This window comes from Micropterus salmoides, unplaced genomic scaffold, assembly GCF_014851395.1.
Source record: "Micropterus salmoides isolate LMB-PRFRI ecotype aquatic unplaced genomic scaffold, ASM1485139v1 Ms_hic_scaffold_2, whole genome shotgun sequence".
Lineage (NCBI taxonomy): Eukaryota > Metazoa > Chordata > Actinopteri > Centrarchiformes > Centrarchidae > Micropterus > Micropterus salmoides.
The window spans coordinates 27,286,984-27,304,677 of record NW_024041150.1 but is presented as its reverse complement, the minus strand read 5'-3'; the positions used below and the strand labels follow the sequence as shown (position 1 = coordinate 27,304,677).

Below are 17,694 nucleotides of genomic sequence, written 5' to 3'. Positions count from 1 at the left end.
GTGTATCCCGGCCAACTGTTGCAAAACACCCACTGACAAAAATAGACTGCAAAGAGATGTAATCATAAAACTGCAGGAGAAAAAAACCCCCAAAAAACATCACACTTCACATTTAAAAACATTTGAATTAGTTTTATTGTCTATTTTTGTACAAAGAATTTCACAAAAATATTTATAAACTGTTGCAGACACCACTGACGCCATAAAGCATAGGATATCACATGACCAGAACAGTGCCACAGAGAGAAGAGAAATGGGACAGAGAGGAAAAGAGAACATAGTAAACACTCTCCAAACTCTCAAGGCTTATTTCAAAGACTTCAGTCCCGCCTCTTCCAAATCCACGTTCCACCACGGGCAAGCACTGGCAACACAAACGCTCTCCCTCTGCCACGGCTCCTTAGGATGCTGGCAGTTTGGGAAATACTGTTTGTGAGAGAATTGTTTCTCAGACAGGCATTGTTTTTCATTTCTAAAGAATGCGTGGCTGAAGACAAACCTTAAAAGTCCAGGTCAGTGTCTTTGCCACGCTGCCCCACGGTTAACTGTACGTCGCTGTCCATGTGTCACGAGAAACCCCATCTTCGTTTCAGAGACTGATGATTTTTTCCGCCTGATAAGACTTCCATCCTGGATTTTCACATATGTACGGTGTACGGACACTCTTTTGGGCATTAATCCTCTCTATTTGCAGTGGATGAAGTATAAAAATATACACAATGTTTACAAAATAAACCTAGTTGTTTTTTTGTTTTTTTATCGGGGGAAACTTTTTATATAAAAAAAACTAAAGAAACAGAATCTAGGTGGGAGCAGGACCCCAGACAACCTGTGAAACATTCAACAAGAAAGTCTTCAGATAAAACTCCCTTCTTTCCTCACAAGCTGAAAAGGAGAGATGAAAATGTCAAGGAGAACGGTGACGAACATCCATCTTTATGCAAAGGCGCCTCTTTTTAAAACACATTCACCTTAGTCCTCTCTGATTATCTAACAACTTTAAATAAATATGCCAACAACAGGTGAGGGCGAGTTGTAATTCACTCTCTAAAACTGAGTGTACATGATGTCCTGTGGTTTTCAAGGCGTTTAATATGCAGCCATAAAACATGCCTGGTGTGCGTTCACCGACGTCAGACTTCATGAACAAGTAACTGACCTGTCAAACAACAAATGGAAGTTGTCTTGATCGATGAGCATCTTTTGTCGTGTCCCTGCAAATCCCATTTTAACAATTTACACCCTGTGTAAAGATGTTTTGCGCACAAAGACCTTGAAGGTGCAAATTTTCTGCATATCAGCGTAGAAAGTTCACGATAGTGTTCATCATCTTTGGCCGCCCTCTCAGTGGGTCATGCGAGACTCATTTTCCTTCACAGCCTCTGAGGTCGCTCTCTGCTCCTCTGCTGGCATGTCCTGGTTGCCGTTTTGTCCTTTCTCTTCTACCTCTTCTTCTTCATCGTCTGGGTGAGCTTCATCCATGGCGGTCTCTGAAAGAAGTTTCCTCCCGTCACCGGCGCCCTCCTCCTGAGCTTTCAGCACATTGCACAGCTCCATCTCGTGGATCTCCACATCGAACGGAGCGGCGGGAGGCACGGAGGTGGGAGACTTGCAGCCTGCACAGCCCTGAGAGAAAACAGAGAGAAGCTAATTATTTCCTTTCCTTTCTATGTGCTGTCATCTACTAAATAATTCATGCTCTGAACTTCTCAGAGCTCAGGGCTGAGTTGCAGTCTACTTACAGAGATGTTGATGGCTCGGGGCAAACGTCCTGTGCGGATCCAGGGGTGCACCTGGCTCAGCTCCCTCTTCTGCACCTCGGTGAAGCGTGGCTGGTGTTTCTGCATGCTCCTCAAGGCCTCACGGTCCTCTCGCAGCACAGTCTCCATGTCCCTGTTGTACGAGCAAAGGGTGAAAGGGTCATTGAGTCTTTCTTGACAGTCGGTTGACCAACAAGCTGTTGTATGTCTGCTGGATGGCAGCTGTGGGAAGCTTTCAATTCAATGTACAAATTTTCACATTTTGCCCAGTGTCGTACCTGACAGGCAGCTGATAGGTCATCATGACCTTGTCGTCCGTGTTGGCCATCAGCAGCCAGATGGGGTCCTGTAGGACACACTTGATGAACTGCTCTTCGCCACCATCTCCTCCGGCGCTACTGCTGCCCCCTGCAGGCTGTTTGCGGGAATGATCGTTCTCTGATGAGTCGATGCTGCCAAAGTACTTGCTGGTGTGGCTGCCCTGGCTGCTGCCTGGATGGACAAAGAAGGGAAAATTGAGAATTAACTGTGATAAGATTTAAAATGTGGTTTTGTTTGCAGTCAAATGCAAATAATGAATTTTGCAATTTTGCAATTTTGTTTTTTTGGTTGCTTAGCAGATGAAGATTAAAATGTGTATTTTGGGGGTTATCTTTCATTTTATGGTGGCATTTCCTTCCCTGGTTTGTTTTTGTGATTAGTTTCTATCCATTTGTTTCATTTTTATCAAAGAAATATTTTATTTATTTCAAAGATTGCCTCCTGACATCTAATATCCTGGAAGAACTGAATTTAGCTAAGAGTCACAGTGCCTGCTTTACAGTGTCAGGGTAACCCATGACTCACAAATTACTACCCAAATTACTAAAAATCTACTTACTGGTGCCGCTGGTGCCAGAGGAGCTGCAGCCGTTGGAGCCGGAACCTGAACCAGAGGACCTCGTGCCTGAGGACCCTGAACCAGAGGCGGCTGAGCCGGTGCCTGAGCGGGAGTCTTCCTGCAGCAACATGTCGAGCAGGTCACTAGAGGTGGACATGGCATCTTGGTTGGACTCATTAGTTTCACCCTAATGAGAGACAAAAGAAAAACAAAAAAAATATGTAAATCAATGAAATTAAGACACATTTTAACTGCTGAATGTTTTTTAAAAACATTCAATCCTAAACGTCTGTGTACTTACATTCTCATTCTCCTTGGAGATATCATCAGAGCTCCCCTGATTGGTTGAGCTCTGCCCCCCGCCTGCCCCGCCCTGCACAGAAGGCGTGGCTTGCTGTGATGCTGCCAGGGCCGTGGCGACCTCTAACCGGTTGCTCGGTGATTCCTCCAGCTGCAACAGGTTGAGAGGAGAGGAGCATCGGGACTGGAAGAGGGGGGACTCTGCACCCTCACGGTCAGCAGGCGTCTGAGTGTAGGACTGGGGGGTGCTGCTACGAGACGGGACGCAGTTGCCTGGGATGGGTACAGTGTTGGAAAGAACATTGGGGGCAGCGGCCGGGGTGGCGACGGGGTACGGGAAGTTGGGATTGTAGAAGTGTCCTGGGGTGGCACCTGGCTGAGAGATGGGTGCTCCCATCTGAGGGAACATGTAGTTGGGCAGAACCAGCGCCATCATGGGAGGTATCATCTGGCTAGGGGGAAAACGTGATTGATCTGGGATGGCCTGGGGGAAGGGCTGCGCGAGCGGTGGGTAAACGGGGTAGATTGGAAGCATACCGGGAGCGAAAGGGGCGGAGGGAATGCTGGCCTGGGAGCCTACAGACGGCCAGGATGAGGAGTTTGTTGGGGGTCCGAGAGGTATGTTGAGGGGCATGGGACCTGTGCTGGTTCGGGGGTCACCCCGGCTCCCGCTCAGGCCAAGAGAGCTGCGCTGGTCAGACGACTCCTGGTGCTTGAGTCGCTTACCTCCGCGGCCACGTCTGCGAGCAGAGCTGCTTGCTGCAGCTGGGTAGTCCCGAGAACAACGCACTCCTGGGAAAGAGAAGGAGACACTGACTTAAGCAACATTTTAATAATCAATTAATGTATACACACGTGTGTGTGTGTGTGTGTGTGTGTGTGTGTGTGTGTGTGTGTGTGTGTTAGACTGGTGGGAGCAGTGTGCACCTACCTCGTGACAGAGGGTTGGCAGCCGGGGCGTGGCAGTGCAGATTTGAAGACGCTGTCTGATCGAAAACACGCAGCTTGCTGAGGTCCTTGAAGCGGTCAAGGAACGCCTGCTCCTCCTGCTGGGTGTGGGCGGACAGCACCTCCTTTGTCAGACCCATCCGCCCTCCTACACTTCCACTTCTCCGGCTGTCCCTCTCCGGCTGAGTGGCTTGAGGTAGAGGAGGCGGGGGAGGGGGAGGGGTGATGGTGGGACGAGTTGGCGTTATTGTAGGAGGAGCAAGCGTAGGAGTTGTCGGAGCCTCCTCCATGATGATGTCTGTGATAGAGAAGACATACGGAGGGGTGTTAAAAGCGTTGAAGTGAAACTATGTAACTTTGGAAATGAACAAAAGACAGATTCTTCTTCTGAGAAATGAAAAGTTTAAATCATAAAAACGGCACTCAGTTCAAAACATTAATGAATTTTGTTGCTACAGCCTTACTTGGTCTGATATGACCGGTAGCTATTGGTGGCTAATGTTAAGATAGACAGCAGTAGATAAGACAGTACTGTGTTAGTTTGCTGACTCTAAGACTCTTCTGTTACACTACATTTTCACATTTAACATTATCCAGCAAAGGTTGTACAGTCTCACTTTAAAAAAAGAAGGAAGGTGTAGAACACATCTTTGGGTAAAGCAAAACAACAGACAGCAAGAGAGACGGCACAGAGAAACTCAAAAAAGGAAATGTCCAGGATAAACCAAGATGAGAAACAAAAAGCATAAACCAGATTACCTCCAATCTGTAGTTTTATCATGCGGCTACAGGTTTCTGCAAGATAATTCTTGAGATTTTTAAAGTAATAAAAACACTTTTTGAGTCAGTTTCTTTGCAAAATAAGAAAACAGTGTTACTGGTCAACATGAAAAGCAGGGCTCCAAAGAAAAAAGATTTTGAGACTAAACTCAAAGTCGAGCCTTAATTATGGTGAAGGCCTTTAAATTACATCTAACACATGCAAGGACCTCCTCCTTTGCCATTTCAAAAGAAACAACCTGCTGAGTAGCACACACTAGATGGTTCAGAGAGTGTGAGTGTTGATGATTCCCACCTGACTCAGGAGGCTTCTTGTCTCCCACATGCACGATGGTGCTGCTGAAGCTACACTGGGACGTGACTGAGGCTACACTCTCTGCCTTTGTGGCCAAGGTCAGTGGGGGCAGAGAAGGTGGTTCACCTACGAGGCTAACTGAACCACCTGCAGAGACAACAAGTTCAACAAGTTCAGTTGCAGTCATGATCGCACACACCGGTTGGACTAGCACAGACAAAGACACACGGACAAGCATGCTTATTGGTGTGCTAGGAGGCTCTCATGAAGACAAATCAAATGATGCTGCATCAAAGAAAATCCATATTCAACAACAAGAATAAGATTCTATCAGTATTTTTGTTGGTAAATACAAAACTGGCAGAAAAGGAAAAACTGGAATAATGTGGGACTGAAATAAGTGGATCAGAGATGTGTGAGAGGCAAATGTCAGAGAAACACCTGGCTTATCCTACATTAAAAAAAAATATATATATATATATCGGTTGTAAGATATTTTTAAAAAAGTACCGTTGTTGTTGCCGCTGGCCTCCTGCTGTTTGTCGTCATCAGACGTGGAAGTGCAAGAGGAGGAGCCACACTTCCTTTTAACCGTGTTAGGAATGTTACAGCTGTCCAAGTACCTGCGTAGAGTCAGAGCGATGTCGCTGGATGAGTAACGAAGTAATAACCCCAAACAATGACTAGACAGAATGGCATTAGGCTTGCGCACACACACACCTTATGATGCTGTCCAGACAGTTGATCTGCTGGTAGGAGTAGCCGGTAGGGGGATCCTGCTGTGCAAGCGGTGCAGGAACCAAAGCTTTGGGTGGTTTTGTCAGGTCAGCTATCAAGCCTCTGATTGGGTCACTAGTGACGGCTCTGACGGTTGCTGGGCCTGGATGAAGAGTAGTGAGGAACATTAAATACAAACTTTAGTTGACCTGGTTCTCTGCTTTTGTATTTCCAATTTCTCCTTCACACTTTACTCCTCTGTAACAGGCAAGCTTCTTTGACTAACTCTACTATACTGTGCAACTGTCCTTTTATTTTACCTGTGCTGTTGTTTTTTCTTGGTAGTGGCCGGTTACGGGACTCAATAAACATCTGCTGTCCATTAGTCTTGACCATGTGAACGTCTTTACAGATCTGCTGGAACGTCATCTGGAGAAATAAAACAGAATCAGGCTTGTTAAAGAGACACGGCTGTGGATCATTTTCCATTTTCCTCATGGTGAACTAGCAAGATATTTAAGTGCAATGTAGCACGACTAAGGAAAAAGTCACATAAGTAGCCATCAGAATGTGATCAATTATGCTTTTTTCCTCTGCTGCGTTTCTCTACAAATCTTCTTACAGTATCTCTGTTATATGTGGAGAACACCTGTTGAGACTAAAATGTAGCTAGACCACTGGTAGCTAAGACTCACAGGTTTGTTCACAGCGACCGCGGCGTTGGCCTTGTCCATGGCGGGGCTGTTGCTGTCGCTGGACGAGCCGGCTGAGGCGCTGAGGTGCTGTTGGTGCGACCGCCGGGAGCCCCGCGAGCCGCTGGACCCGAGCGAGCTGTAGCCCTGAGAGCTGCCGCTGTGCACCGGCTGCACCAGCACCCGGTGGATCTGCTCGCTCAGCTGGACGACGTCGGGCGTGGTGACCCGACCCTCGCAGCCCTGCGGCGTCGTGAACACGTCTTCGTTCAGAGGGCTCCTGGAGATGGGGAATAACGTTGGAGCACCATTTAGCATAAGAGAAACGCCTCTCAGGGTTTGAGATTAGTTAACTACGCTATTACTAAATATGTAAACACTAAACATTTTATGCCACTTTTCTTCACATCTCTCCAGCCTCACCTCAGGAATCTATTTATGTTTTGTTAAAGTGTGCACATGTTTATCTGTGTTTATGAATGCTGTGGCGGGATTTTGTTTTTAAGTGAGCACAACAATAAGCTTACGTTCTGACTTTGTGGCGCCCTACGATGAACGCCACCTTGCGGCTCCAGGGGTTGACAAACGAAGACCAGCTGGTGTCGATGGTCAGATACTCCCCGCTGCGGGCGCACATCCTCAGGGGTGAATATTCAAACGGCTGCCCCGCAAACTGAAAGACTGAAGGGAGACAACAATGCAGACATATATGAGAACGAGGTGGAATAAAGAGATTTATATGGACAAGATGCAAAAAATACTTTCATTTCAATAGTTCTGACTCAATGGTAAAACAAAACTAAGAAAATGCGTGTGTGAACAGCCGCTACAGTATGTTCAGACAGAGTTCAGTGCTAAATAGACTCACTCTTCTCATGTATAGCCAGCATCATGGGCCTGTCTTCAGGGTGGATGTAGAGCAGGGTGGGGGTTCCCACCAAGTCCTGAGGCAGGTAGCCCAACAAAGGCACCGCCCTGCAAACACAATATATTCACACACTGTTAACACGGCAAACGTTTCATTACTGTTCTAGAGCTGTACACAGATCAGTTTACAACTACGGTCATAAAGACTTAAAATCATATAAGCATTGAGCCAATTTACTGCATAATGATTTACTAATTTAATTTTCTGTTTACGTTGGCTTCCATTATTCTGGCTGTCCCTAATCTGGTATAATTCGATCATTTCAATCGTTTCAAAACGGTGTGGCCAGAAGGCAACACAGCGGACACCGTGGTATCAAGAGGCTGGATCACTGACCTCTCGTCAACTTCCTGGAAGAGGCAGCTGGGTGTGTGACTGGTGGTGAAGATCCTCTTGTCTGCAGGGATACGAGGAGCTGAGAGGACACAGAGGACACAGATCCAACAGATTAAAAGCATGTTTTGAGTGCTAAGCCCAAAAAGACATTTTATATGATAAAAGTTTATTTGCAATTCTGAAAGGCATCCAATCGTATAACCCATATTCAAAGGATTATGGTATTCCAAAGCAAAGCAGTGAGATGCAGTCAGTCATCAGTTCTAAGTGTATGTTCAACCAGTTTAAATTATACAATAGGTAAAGTTCATAATTATGTGTCCGCCTGCTACGTGAAAGAATAATCTCCTCTTGATACTCAGATAAGTCAAGTCAGATTGCCTGGGTTACTCTGACACAACATTATCAACGCTGCACAGCCACAACGACAAACATGGCAAGGAGCACTACTTTATGACAGCGCTGGCTTTCTCAGTTCTTTTCTCTGTCTCAATAATAACAGACTACTGCTCAGTTTGAGCAGGAAGGGACTTCACAGCTCCGCCGTTTTATAACTTAATGAGGGTGAACATGTGTGTTAACTTGACACGACACATCACTGTCGCTCCGAGGGTCTTGGGACAGAGGGTGTTATATGCTGTACAGATCGTAAAGTCAGGTGTCCCTTCGCTCACGTGAATACAGATGGCAGTAATATGACAAATACCCTCGTATCCAGAGTGGACCCTCTCTGCGATGAGCAGGCAGCAGGGCTGTGGCTCCGCGAGATCCGAGTCCCTGATGGTGAGCTGGTAGGGCGTGAGGCGAAAGGGGTAGTAGCGCATCTCGCGGCCCTGCGTCCGGTCGGCACTGATTCGACAGAACATGGACTTCTCCTGAGTGCAATCGACCGGAGAGGCTGGGAGGAAAGACAGTTGGAAGAAGAGTCAGTGCGAGAACATAGAATACACATTTTAGCTGATTGGATTATGTGAAACCTTCTTCAGTGCCATCATTTCCCTGATTCTCTCTGACTCAGCTCACCTGATCCGATGCAAGAGGCCCAGTTAGGCAGGCGGCAGGGCGCTGTGCCGCTGTAGAAAGTGCTGACGTCCTGCGGGGCCAGAAGATCCGAAAACATGGTCCCTTGGAGACACTCGGGCTTACAGCGCAGCAGGGACGAGCCCTGGGGCGACACGTATATGACTTTCCCCGACAAGAATGACACGGCCATGGTGAACGTGTCCTGAAGGAAAAAAAAAAAAGGAAGGAAGAGATATTTAGTGAGACGTTTCCAATGAGATGGGTGTTTGGACACGGTTGTGTTTGGCTGCTCGGTGGTGTAAATTTTTGTTACCGAGTTAAGAAGGTGTGAAGAGGGTTTTTTTCTGAACACAAGCCAAGCACAAGCTCCTTGTAAAAATAGGGTTTGTTTTTTTTGTTTTTTTAAAGCTAGGGCTGGCAAAATGAAATGAAATGGATGAAGTATTTTTCAACTTATCACAGTTCACTACAAAGCTTGCAGCAAATTAAATGCAGCATTGATTAATCAGGATCAATGTGTGTTATTCAGAACTCTTTGTGGCATTCAGGGCCACGTGATTGAACCAATGTTCCTTTGCATTCAGTTACATTTTATACCCGAGGGTGAAAAAGTAATAAAATGATAATATCCATGGCTCACTAACTGCAGTAATAAGATACTTGTATTAAAAGTTTCTCAAACACCAATCTAAGACAGCGGTGGTACTTTAAATGAAAAAATAAAATAAAACTGTTTAATCTTACAGTGTTTTTGAGGGCGTATTCTGAGGTGATGTTGTCCAGCTCCTCGATTGTGAAGGTAGACAAGTCCAGACTGCAGCCATGACACTCCTCTACACTCCACTGATGATAGTACTCCTTGTTGGCTGGAAACGTTCAAAATAAAATAAAAATCAGTCCGGGTGTGAATATACCTCAAGATAGAATTACACATTGCAGTGAACTTTATGTATGCAGAAAAAAAACAAGCACCAAAGCCTGAAGAAAGAGGTAGCTGCTTAAAATTCATCACTAACCAGAAATAAAAAAGGCTAAATGGTCAGGTTAAAGGAAGATACGAACAAAAACACCTCGCTCACCTCGGACTTGTTTGACACACTGAAGTGCGTATTTGAGTGCATTTAGAGTGCTGGCATGGCCCTTGGCTTTGCGCTCAGTTGGTAGGCGGAGCTTCAGCTCCTTGATGGCCTTCATAAGCTCTTTCTGGGACTGGACCCGCGCCGACTGGTTGCTGCTGCAGCCAGAGGTGGAGGGGGGGTCGTGCTCCGAGCTGGTCGACAGCAGACTGTAGGCCAGGGAGCTGCTGGGAGGCGAGAGGCTCTGGGAGTTGGAGCTGGGAAAAGAAGAGACGGTTAAGATCACAGTGAACGACCATGTTGCACACAGATGAAGTGACATGTATGACATGTGACACTGCGCATGCAGTCACATGTCAAGGGCATCTGTCTCAATGTTATGTTAAGTCCTTCTCCTCTTACCTCTTGTTGCTCTCAGTGGTTTCCAGCATCATGCCGGAGTCCTTGCCATTTGATGAACTGTGGGAGCTGCGTGTGGACTGGCGTCCGCGTGGGCTGCTCTCTCTCTCCATCCCGCTCTCGCTTTCCCTCTCCCCAGAGTCGTTCCCGCTGGAGAGTCCGTCCATATCATCGGAGTTGGGCCCTCTTCGGCCTCCAGACGAACTTCCGGATCCCGACCCTTGGCCGGGAGATGAGCCGCCTCCGGCTCCACGCCCCTGCTCCTGAGTGGGATCATTGGCGCCAGACTGACCACCGCTAGTCTTCGGCGAGTTTAACCCTTCTGACTCCGCTTCCTGGTTGTTGTCTTTCTCTTCTGCCCTCGCCACTCGCCCCCGAGTGCTGCTGCTGGGCGCAGATTTAGGGTTGTCATAACTCATACTAGAGTAGGATGAGGCTGGAACAGCTTTGATTAAGGTGCCAGCCAAGGCAAAAAAAACAAGAAGGACTTTAATTTAAGTGGGACTACTATGTACACACAGGTGAATCATAGTTGTTGTTGGTTGTTTAAAAGAACTAAGGAGAGAAATTCATTGTTTCTTCACCAAGGAAAGCAGGGAAATGAAAGAGTTTTGGGCTGTGAGCCCTTCTTTGAGGGTTTTCAAAGGGTGCAGATCTTCAATACTGCAAATGAGCAACAAGCAAATGCCGCCTTTCCAAAAATCGCGGCAATTATCTTTTATTATCTTGAGAAAACGTGTCACTCAAAGAATGCAGACAAGAGATGAATCTCTGCTTATGAAACCGCCTTGGCAGAAGTGCTCCAACAGATGGGACGAGAGATTGTGAGGGAGCGTGACAAAAACAGCTCTTGGTGAAAGCAAGAGAAAAAAAACAACAACTCTTCGCTCCGTATCTGGTCTTCTCGCCTCTTCAGAGATGTGTTGCTCTAGGTGCTAAAGGCCACCTGAGAGGAGAGAAAGAGAGAGAGAAGGAATCATGTTAGCTGCGGGATAACAAAACACTTGTCATGGTGTTGCCAGCAATCTCCTGAGGAGAACAGCTACGGAAAAGAAAACAAAAAAGTAACGCTTGTCATGAGTTTATCATGTTGGCCACAAAGAAGGATTCAAATGTTTTCACTGAGTGTACGTGTATCAGGAGAGCCTGTGGCTGTTGCCCAGCTGTTGGCCTTTTACCCAGATTATCCAGAAAAAAAAAACAATCACCCCATCTTGAGAACAGACGGACAATAATCTCCTATACCTATTTGCATGCAGCAAGTGCGTATGAATGCATCTGATTATAGAACAGGTGAACATGCCCTAATTACAAGGGACATTTGTTGGTCGTCATAGTTAAGTCCTCTTTTACCCAAAGGCCGGTCAAAACAAACCCAACACCAGGAGGCTAAACAAAGCTCACCATCAGAGGGTTGTTATAAATTAAGGTTTGCATGTCAATAAGTACCTCCACGTTTATATATGGCCACCACCTACGCAAGTAAAAGTCTACGGCTATTTATTCCTTGGACAAGGGAGATGCAACATAATCTTTTAAGCCCTGCAGAGGCAACCAGAAGAAGACACAGGCCAGTCCTCAGTCGTCAAGGCTTTCAATTTTATGCACCTAGCGGTACCACCTTTACCCCCTTTTACCTCCCGGCACGTAGTGACGCTTTAGATGCAGATTTTGTTCAGGACAAGTTTAACTGCACTGACTGATTCCTATTCTGACGCAACCGCCCAATACGCCCACGTTCAGAGATCTGACAAGAAGGTAACAGGTGCAAACGGCTAATGACAAATGTAACTCATCACACGTAAATACCTAAAGCAAAAAAAAACGTAACAGCACTGGAGGGGAAAGAGGTGAACAACTGCAGGTGTTTCAGTTCAACAAATTCATGTGACGCTGCCTCGGTGCAACTAAGCTGCCTCGCATCATGGAAATGCTAATCACCATTATGTTTGGTCAGATGGATGAGGCACGCTGGCACATGACAAACTCAAGGGTGCGCTGCGGAAGAACTGGGTGGGGGAGAGAAGGAGCAATTATGATCTGGGAATATACAAGCAGGGTGTGAGTGGGCGTCGAGGCAGGCTGGCATCCATGCAAACTTCTGCGGGTGACACATGGCTCAGGGGGGAGGTGGTAGTAGGGATCTGTGCTCAGGGTGCTAACCACCCAGGCTAAGTCAACTATAGTGGGCCATTTGCTTAAGACACTAAAGTAAAATTGCTGCACGGCTGCTGCAACCAATCCCAGCAGGCTTGAGGACAAATTCTCACCTACAGGTAGTTTAGAGTTTCACTTGACGTGCATGTAAACTCTACGCTGCCATGCCCTAACCAGCCAGGTCAGGTCTGAGCCCATGACTGAGATAACGGGGCTAGCCACTGAGCCGCCCACTCGCTCAAATCATTCACAGGAAATGCACTCAGTAAGACCACTCTGTGATTATGAAACACAGAGTCTATCTTAGTGTGGAGAAAGAATGTGGAAAGTGGCTTACTGACTACACGATGCTCAGCGCTGCCTCGTTCTCTGGCCAACATGCATGCTACTTTGTGAAGATGTTTTTCAGTACGCTCCTCAACTCAGCACACATGACTCAAAGAAACTGTTTCTGAAATGTCAGCTTTCATGTCAGCTTCTGTAACTGAACTATGGGAAGAAATGCATGTAGCGAGTGACACAGTGGGAAAACATTTGCCCCAGAGACCTGGGTCTCTGTGACACCTCCTGCTTGGTGAGGTTTAATTACTCTTCTGTTAGCTCTGTTACCTTTGCACTTCAAATGAAGCCTATACGGCGAAAGAATTCAAGGTTGCGTTGCGATGTCATATTCCAGCTGACAAAAATGTCAAACATTTCCTAGTTCCAGTTTGTCACTGCACAGTAAGGAAAAAGAAAAAGCGTAAACAGTCTTTGGATTTTGAGATGTTTTAAATGTTGTCTGAAATGTAACTGTGGACGTCTAATGGCTACATTTCACTATTTTCAGACATTTAATAGACTAAATGATTAAGTAATACTCAAAACGACCATTAGTTGCAGCTCTACTCTGCTCAGTATTTATTCATCAGAACCCTGACATCAATTCCTTTTTTAGGGCTGAGAGCAGAACAGTTTTGTTGGAGACTAGTTTTTATTATACCTGTCAGTGTCCAGTAACTTCACCTGCGTTAGTGGAGGCACACTCTCCAGGCCAAAAACTAGCACCATGATGCAATTTACAATCTATTACACATGTCATGCACACCATTCACATCACCTTGGCCTCTGGGAAACACTGATGGGCTCGCAGATTGATCAATAGCAGAAACAATCAGTATACAGCCTAAGAGCATTGAGCACATGACAGGATATCATGTCTGTATAAAAGTACTAAGTCAAAAAAAGACAGACACGCCTGAACAAAACAAGACAATGTGAAACACTTCCCTACTGCTCTGTGCAGACGGAGGCTGCAGGAAGGTGTGGCGTGGCTCCGTGGGTGAAATTGTGTGTTACTTCTCAGCGCCATCACAACGCCCCACAACGCGACATGTTTTTATGATTCATCCACTGTTACAGAAAAAAGTAGTACCGTTTCATTTCCGTCGCCGGCCTGAGCATCCGAGGCAATTGTCCCGTTTATAATTAACCGTGCTTGCGCAGCAGCTCTGCGCAGCCTCGCTTTCCCTGCGTACACACCTCTGCACGTGTACGCGGCCGTGCTTTCCGCGAACCCAGCCGGTTGCTGATTGGTCGGCTCGCCGGACCAATGAGAGAGCGAGCCCAGTAGAGGCTGCGCCGTCTGCGACGGGGGACTCTGGCTCCTGTAAAGCCGCCTGGCAGAGACTGGTCTCAGCTCTGCCTCGAGGTTTTTTCTTCTCAAATATGTGAGTGGGGGGCAGGTGCGCCAGCTGATTCAGGACCAGGGCCTGTGAGAGACCGGGCACTCTGTCTACTGTACATATACAAGACACCACCCTTACATGCGAGGGGGGGTGGGGTGAGGGGGTACATAAAACTGGCCTATCTCTTCACACCGTGGCCACATGACTTCTTAAAGGGGGTAGAAAGAATTACATAACATTAAGTTATTACACTGTTATAAACAAAGGGTTACACTACATTACAGGCTAAATGCCTATATGTGATTTTCTTTGCCTTTGTTGTACTTCCTTAAGTATACCATGCCAACAACAACATTTTAATGATTTATAAAACTGAAATTTGAAACAATATTTAAGCCTCCCCCAATGTCTTACAATACAATTACTCTAAAGTCTAAGTTTGTTAAATGAACTTCTGTGGCACCATTAAAGGAGGGGATTGTTGGATGCCCCAGGATCAAAAAAAAAAAACAAACAAACCTGGATACAACCACAATCTCTGCCATGGGTGGGTGGATTAAATCCTCCACCAACTGGCATATGTTTGCTGATTTTAAAAACATGCAGATTGTGAAGTGGAGTGAAATCAAGTTGACGGTCTAATCAGCAGTTTCTACCTCTGAATATGCTCCAACCTTCCTCTGTTGCTCCACTGCTGCTGAGCCCCCCTCTGTTCATAATCTTCCAACTGGGTTATTGTAACATTAAGTTTTAACAACTTGGATTATGTGCAAAGCTCTGCAGCTTGGACGCTCACTCGCACTGGCATTTGTGAGCAGACCACAACCAGCACTATCCAGTTATTGGTTCTTCCTGTATTCCAGAATTTTTTGGGGCGGGTAATATTGCAACCTTACACCATATTCACATTTCATGCACACTATTTGCCAACTTTCTCTCTCACTGAATCTAGCTGTAACAAGTTAGCAGCTTATTCTGTCCCTTGATCTTCGACTAATGGCAGTAGGCTCATGTTGTGACACAAATGTTCATTGTTTCGGCTAAAACTACCCACAACCATAAAAAAAAGACTTTAGTAATTGCATTCTGCTACCTTAGTTTTGGTGTTCAGCAAAGTTATAGGTGTAATAAAAGCAAAAACTATTACTATCCCGACCAGTAAAATGTTTTAAAGAATCATGTCCCACCCTTCTATGAAATAATATTGTCTCTCTGTAATTGATCCCTAAAAATGTGTTCCCCAATAAATATAACACATTATGGAGACAAAATGCTTTTCACAAGACTTTTTATGAAGACCTAAACAGGGGGAGACAACGTATAACAAAAAAAAAAGATAACCAGAACAGCGTAAATCCACTATCCAGATTAATTTAACATGATAAAGAATGCAATCTGGTTAGCCTGCCAGCAGACTCATCTCTTGACACAGTAAAATGAAGGATGAAACACCAAATATTCCATTTGAGTATCAAAATCACAGTAATATGACAGTAATTCATGCTAAAAACATCGTAGGAGTTGTACAACTAGGACTAGGACCTCTTTGAATTCCAAATCCTGCAACCAAATTTGGGATTAATCATTTTAAATTGCAAGACAGACGACCCCCACTCCCCACTTATTACTATTTCCCAGCAGCCGTGGTAAGTGTGGTATCCCTGATTATTTTATTGTCGTCTCTGAACATCAAGGACACAACACACACCCTCTATCACCAAGCTCCCTGTCCTCCTTAGCTTTAAGCTTTTTGTTTTTCACCCGTTTAGTTCAGTTTATAGTGGAAAAGAGATTAATGGGAAACGCTGTGTGACTTTCTGAAGGCACAAACAATGCGCCCTTGAAGCCAAAACAGGAGGCACACTGAACTTTACCAATGAAAGCCCAGACCTGCTGGTTGTACACTCATTCTCACTTAAAAAGTATAGTTGTGATGGAAACTATACACTGTTCACTTGTCCCGTCTCCTGCGCAGTCAGTCCCCGACATACATGTGATCACACAGATTAATTGGGGATCACACCACCTTCGCAGCTGCCAGCCATCTCACCTCTTCAGTCATAAATCTGCTGATAACTGCTGCTGTGATAACTGCTCACTAGTGTCAACACTGTCAAGTTTGATTTGCATATGCATAAACTTGAAGAGTCATCTTTATGATGCACACCCACAACTCTTAGAGGGTCACACTTTGGGAGAGGAAGACCTCCTTTTTATCTTCCTTTTACAGCCTTGTCCAAGACATTCCTTTGCAAATCTTTTGGATGTTGATGTGCAGCTGCTATGCACGCTCATGCACTCAGTAGGGTGAGATATCTGCAGGAACCTGCAGGGTTGCATCTGCACAGATTCCTATAAGCTATTGTGCCACATATTTTCTGTAAAGCAGAATATATACCACACAGAGCGTCTACAGTGCTGCATGGACATTCTACGTACTTTTCTCACAAATGCCACTGAATGGTGTACATCACAAGAGGACGGTGTTTGGATGCCTACTTGTCACTCTCTAGGTGCAAAAACACACGTATTCAAAGTGGTCGGCTGAGAGCACACTAAAGGCCAACACAGGTAACGTTACAACATGTCATCAGCAGTCCAGACCCAGTCAGAGGTGGGGGGACAGAGGAGTGCAGGGATGCAGCATGTCTAGGTGATATGCAGCTACTGCAGTAAACGCATTAGCGCAACAGTTGTCAATCACGGGACATCATTTGATTGGCTAGAGGCATGCAATTTGTACAAAGGCACATCATGTGCATATTAGGAGGAGTCATTAGATGAACAGTTTAAACTGGTGTGATTACAATATGAAAACATTTGCTGTGGATCAAATGGATCAAACGTGGCGTGCCAGACTTATACATTTAATAATAATAATAATAATAATAATAATAATAATAATAATAGGGTAAATAATGTCATGTTTTTAACGTTTATGTTTGATAGCCAAAACAAAACATGTTTAATGTAATCGGTAGCGAGCTTAAGGTAAATACTGTAACGTTACAGTAAGGACCTGTCAGCCCTGATTGTGCAATGTCTAACACACAGGAACCAAAACTAATCAATTCACTTAATAATAATAATAATAATAATAATAACAATAATAATAATAATAAAAGACGAACACTAATAGTTGTGAGGTCTCTAGATATTTAGTAGTGTTGAATTCTTCTACCTCAAAAGAAGTAACAACGTTAATAAATGCTTTTTTATTTGTAGTGTCCGTTTGCACGACGCAACATTTAAGGGTTAAAACAGAGCACAAGTTTTACCTGTATATGGTGACAATTCCGTCAAAAGGTTTTTAGCTCATATTAAACTACACGAAGGCTATAATAGGAGGCAGTTGAATAAAGGTTGCAGTTTGTATCGTTAAGGACACACTGGTGCAGTGATAGCGCGGGGTAACTTAACGTTAGCATGCTAGCGACAAAGCAACAGCTACAGACAAAACAAGCCCGAGCAGCTTACCTTAGATATGCTTCACGATGACAAAAGGCTTTTAAATTCCCACGATGAGGTACTGAAAAGTCTCAACGAAAGCGCACAGATCCCGTCAGCGTCGACTGTCTTTGCTTAGCGATCTGTATTTGCTCTCCAGACATTTCGGTTCCCCCTCCAACGGTAGTTTACACGCAGGGATACACGTGCCGGTGCGTGGTCAGGCAAGTAATATTGAACCTGCCACCGTGATTGGTCAGCATGAGGCGATTTCCCCGCCTTAGACACG

General features: G+C 45.4%; 1 protein-coding gene across 2 annotated transcripts; it reads right to left on the bottom strand.

Moving 5' to 3' along the window:
- Positions 1-117: 117 nt before the first annotated feature.
- Positions 118-17,610, bottom strand: per1b (period circadian clock 1b). 2 transcript variants are annotated; one of them, XM_038730811.1, is made up of 21 exons: positions 17,436-17,610; positions 10,138-11,080; positions 9,739-9,992; positions 9,404-9,525; positions 8,660-8,861; positions 8,343-8,534; positions 7,637-7,715; positions 7,241-7,347; positions 6,900-7,053; positions 6,376-6,652; positions 6,001-6,109; positions 5,684-5,843; positions 5,474-5,586; positions 4,964-5,110; positions 4,648-4,683; positions 3,872-4,186; positions 2,942-3,732; positions 2,641-2,827; positions 2,039-2,252; positions 1,743-1,893; positions 118-1,626 (listed from the first exon to the last, which is right to left on the bottom strand). In XM_038730811.1, the coding sequence occupies exons 2-21, from the start codon at positions 10,551-10,553 to the stop codon at positions 1,345-1,347; spliced, it is 4,308 nt and encodes a 1,435-aa protein (XP_038586739.1). In that variant the 5' UTR covers positions 10,554-11,080; positions 17,436-17,610; the 3' UTR covers positions 118-1,344. The 2 variants fall into 2 exon arrangements, with proteins under 2 accessions (XP_038586739.1, XP_038586740.1); XM_038730812.1 differs by lacking the exon at positions 4,648-4,683 and having other exon boundaries at positions 17,436-17,609.
- Between the last annotated feature and the right edge of the window lie 84 nt (positions 17,611-17,694).

Excerpts from the sequence above, each read along its gene's own strand:
- per1b (XM_038730811.1), bottom strand. The coding sequence starts at position 10,553 with ATGAGTTATGACAACCCTAAATCTGCGCCCAGCAGCAGCACTCGGGGG. Across the intron at positions 6,653-6,899 it reads GGGCGCCACAAAGTCAGAAC|GAGCCCTCTGAACGAAGACG; the intron begins GTAAGCTTATTG and ends CCCCATCTCCAG. Across the intron at positions 5,844-6,000 it reads AAGAAAAAACAACAGCACAG|GCCCAGCAACCGTCAGAGCC; the intron begins GTAAAATAAAAG and ends CTCTTCATCCAG.